Here is a 3,462-nt window from a genome sequence, read left to right as displayed (position 1 = left end):
TCCCACGTCTCGTCTAACAACTAGATAAGATAATTCTTTTCCTTTGCATGCGCAATTAACCATACAACCACCATGAGCACTCCATCATCCTCCTATATCTTTCTTCGTCTTCGCCTCACTTGTTCAGATTCTTTCACACCATCGCATCATCATAGAAGACGTCGTGCGTAGATCTATTTTTCTCCCCCACGTTTCTTCTAACAACCAATTATCTTTTGCGTGTGTAACCAACCACGTAATCCTCACAAGTGCTTCCCCTTCTCGTTGTTGGTGTCGTATATTAACCTTAACTTCCCATTCTTGACAGCTCCTCCTCACATGTTGGCGACGTTGTCCTCAGCGGCCACAACGAATTAGGTGGAACCTCCCTCGCTGGCGCCCTACCTCTGAGGTGGACTACGGCTTCGTCCCACCCATGTTCGTTGGCCCGTTCATCAATGACTTTCATCGCCTGTGTCGTCATTCTCAAGGTGCAACTCCCACTAGACGGTCTCAAGATATTGCCAGCTGCGTCACCGAGGAGTTCGCCCATGGCATGAAAGATGATATGCCCTAAATTTGTTCTTCCTTATTATACACAGATGATGATCATCCTGACTGCATAGACATGATCAATGGTAATGCTAAGATGCTTCTGTTTCATTGATTCTGTTGTTATTTTTTGTTGTATTTTATTTGCTTCACTTTATCTTGGCCAATATGTACTACATTAGACAACAAATTCGATCTTAATTTGTACTATCTTTATTTTTTATTTGACGCTCGATAGTTCAAAATGTATACTAACAAACATCAAATAAAAAACGAAATGAGTACCATTTGATATGAGACTGACACGATTAAAAGGTTATACTGTCATTTTTCCCTGTCGTGTAACATTCTAGGTGTTACTATACGTTTATCAACAAATGTGGACTTAAGTGCAGGATGTCGGTGAGAATAATGGTCTCTATGCCCTAATCATCTTCACCTATCACGATTTTGATATTGTCTTCATCTCTGTTCATTTGGATTAATCTAAATGGTTTACGAGCTTCAGAACGTATTTATTCTGTGAGCTATCGAGTCTTGCTCCTATTTAAAATCAATCGATTAAATGAATACGAATTTGGAAGCTCGATCCACTGTTGCGATCTGTGTTCCAAATAAATTTATTAGAATTCGACGATAAATCTTATGTTGTTTCGATCGCTTGGTCAAGCGATAGTGAATTAGAAAACACTTGACTTTTATAATCGAGACCTCGACATTAACCGAGAAACTGTGTTTGAGAGTTTACAATTGTGTTTTTCTTTTTTAGCAAATTATCTGTGGTCGTGGAATCAGGTATTCAGACCGCAAATAAAATTATTGGGTTTCAAATCGAATCAAGAAGTCTAAAACATCGAAGATGATGTCGTGGTTTGGTATGTTGCTTCTTGCTATGATCTCAGCATTCGGATAGCAGATGAGTTTATCGGATCCAAGTTATATTAAGAGAAATCTCTAATGTCATCGCCAATGTCGTTTGATTTTACCAAGTTAAATCTCGTTTAAACCCTAATATTAGGTCCAAATCTCAGAGCGTGGATATATGCGGATTATTGTGTAAAAAGAAAAAAGAAAAAGAAAAAAAATATCTCTCTCATTCTTATCTCCCCGCTCCCTAGCGCCTCCCTCCTATCCCTATGACCCTATCCCCAATCTGTCGCTCCTTCTTCCCAGTGCGTGGACGCACGCCACCTGTACCGACACACCCAGCGCCCTCTGCTCCACCATCGGCACACACACTGACACACCCTAGCTCGTCTCCACCACCGCGCACCCAGCGCTGCTAGCCCCTGCGTCGCGTCTTCAGACATCCTCGGCAACGGCTCTGCAGGACTCTGTACTCTCACCGTGGCCGGGTCACCATGACTCCATCAGCATGCCTCCTCCAGCTCTCTCCCATGTCCCCCCGAGCTCCTCCCTCGTGGCCGTCTGGTGCGTCGTCGGGACGGACCTCCCCACTCTGATTGTCGTCACCGTCTCCAGCAGCGACGTCCGCCGCGCCTATAGGCTTTTCCCCGCTGTGGTGCTGCTCGTCCCCATGGCAGGGCGCACCTGCTTCCCCCCACGCCAGTCGACCTCGCCGCGGCTTGGCCTCCAGAGCCCGCGTTGTCGCCCCCTCCAGCTCCGGCATCTGTAGCAGCGCCCTGACACTCGCCCCTATGCAACAACGAGCTCGCCCAGGTCGGACGAGGATCCCGGCGAACTCCCCTCGACAACAGCCGCTGCCTCCCTCGCTGAGGACTCCGAGCTGACCTTGTCTTGGACCTCGCCATATTCAATGCCAGTCCTACTCGCCGTGCACCGTCCCCAAACTATTACACGTGTCTCGCCGTCAATCCCCAGTGTCTGTGGTCGAGCTCTCCAACAGCTCTCATATCGTTGTTTGCCTCGATCCGTCCTCGTCGCGGTAACAGCAACCTGGCGCAGACCGTCTGGTGGTAATGTGGATGATGGAAGCAAGTTCGGCGCATCGCTCGCAAGGTGTTCAGTCGAAAGCTTCGATCGGCGCTGGTCGGTGTTCTTGCGAGATTCAAGTTCGGTTTAGTGTGGTAGGACGATTTGTTAGCTTGTTGAGGTGTATTAGATGTTTGTGAAGTTGCCTCCTCGCATATGGCGATGTGATTGTGTTCGCGATTGAGAAATAGACGTAGCTTATGTGTATGTTAATGCTTAGGTCGAGAAGTATCTGGATGGATACGTACTCGCAAAATGTAACATAAATGGTAACAGTAATGGTTCGCATTCGATTATCATCAATAACAAGTTTGTATATGCCGGTATCAATTCTTAGTATGTTATCGGATTACGGTTGAATTTAAACAAACATGATTTAATGTTATATATTACCTATTACATTACAAATATGTGAACCAAACAACACCTAAGTGATTCGATGTTTGTGAAATGCTTGTGATCGTGATTGTAGAGTAGTCGTCGTGTGAAGGTTAGGTTTAGATGTTTATTATGAGATGAATATGTGGGTAAACCTATGCGAGGTATGATTGAGTTAGTAATGCGAAAGGTAGATTAATTTATATGACTAAGTCAATGATCTTCCCTTGTAGTCGTTATATTATTTGTTTAATAGCTGATTAAATGGCATGGTTGGATGGTGCCTGTTTCATCGAGTATTTAAAAGCGAGTAACCTTGATAGGTCTATTTTGGTGAAGAACTGAGAAGTGCAGGTAAATAGTGCATATACGTGCTTTAGGTCCCTAGTTTGTCGAGAATATAGTTTGATGAAACTTTATGCTTGTTGCTAATGCTGATCCGCTAAATCTAAGAAGAATGTGATGTTTTGCTTAGTTGGTATGCTATGTGTGGCTTAGAAAGTAGTAGATTGTTTATATCCATATTTTTGTTCGAGGTGTCTAATAATGAGGAGCTTAAGTTTATTGGGCTTTCGATGTATACTTGAGCTAAGGAGAGTA

At 44.3% G+C, this 3,462-nt stretch overlaps 1 protein-coding gene across 1 annotated transcript; it reads right to left on the bottom strand.

The window, feature by feature from the left end:
- Positions 1-1,712: 1,712 nt before the first annotated feature.
- On the bottom strand, positions 1,713-2,798 carry LOC100383719 (uncharacterized). The gene has a single exon (NM_001176356.1). The coding sequence runs from the start codon at positions 2,301-2,303 to the stop codon at positions 2,001-2,003; it is 303 nt and encodes a 100-aa protein (NP_001169827.1). The 5' UTR covers positions 2,304-2,798; the 3' UTR covers positions 1,713-2,000.
- Positions 2,799-3,462: the final 664 nt, after the last annotated feature.

This window comes from Zea mays, chromosome 1, assembly GCF_902167145.1.
Source record: "Zea mays cultivar B73 chromosome 1, Zm-B73-REFERENCE-NAM-5.0, whole genome shotgun sequence".
In the NCBI taxonomy this organism is placed as follows: Eukaryota; Viridiplantae; Streptophyta; class Magnoliopsida; order Poales; family Poaceae; genus Zea; species Zea mays.
Note: the sequence above shows the minus strand (reverse complement) of the source record. Positions and strands in the feature narration are given on the sequence as shown.

What these genes read in the sequence shown, in the direction of transcription:
- LOC100383719 (NM_001176356.1), bottom strand. Translation starts at nt 2,303, where the DNA reads ATGGCGAGGTCCAAGACAAGGTCAGCTCGGAGTCCTCAGCGAGGGAGG.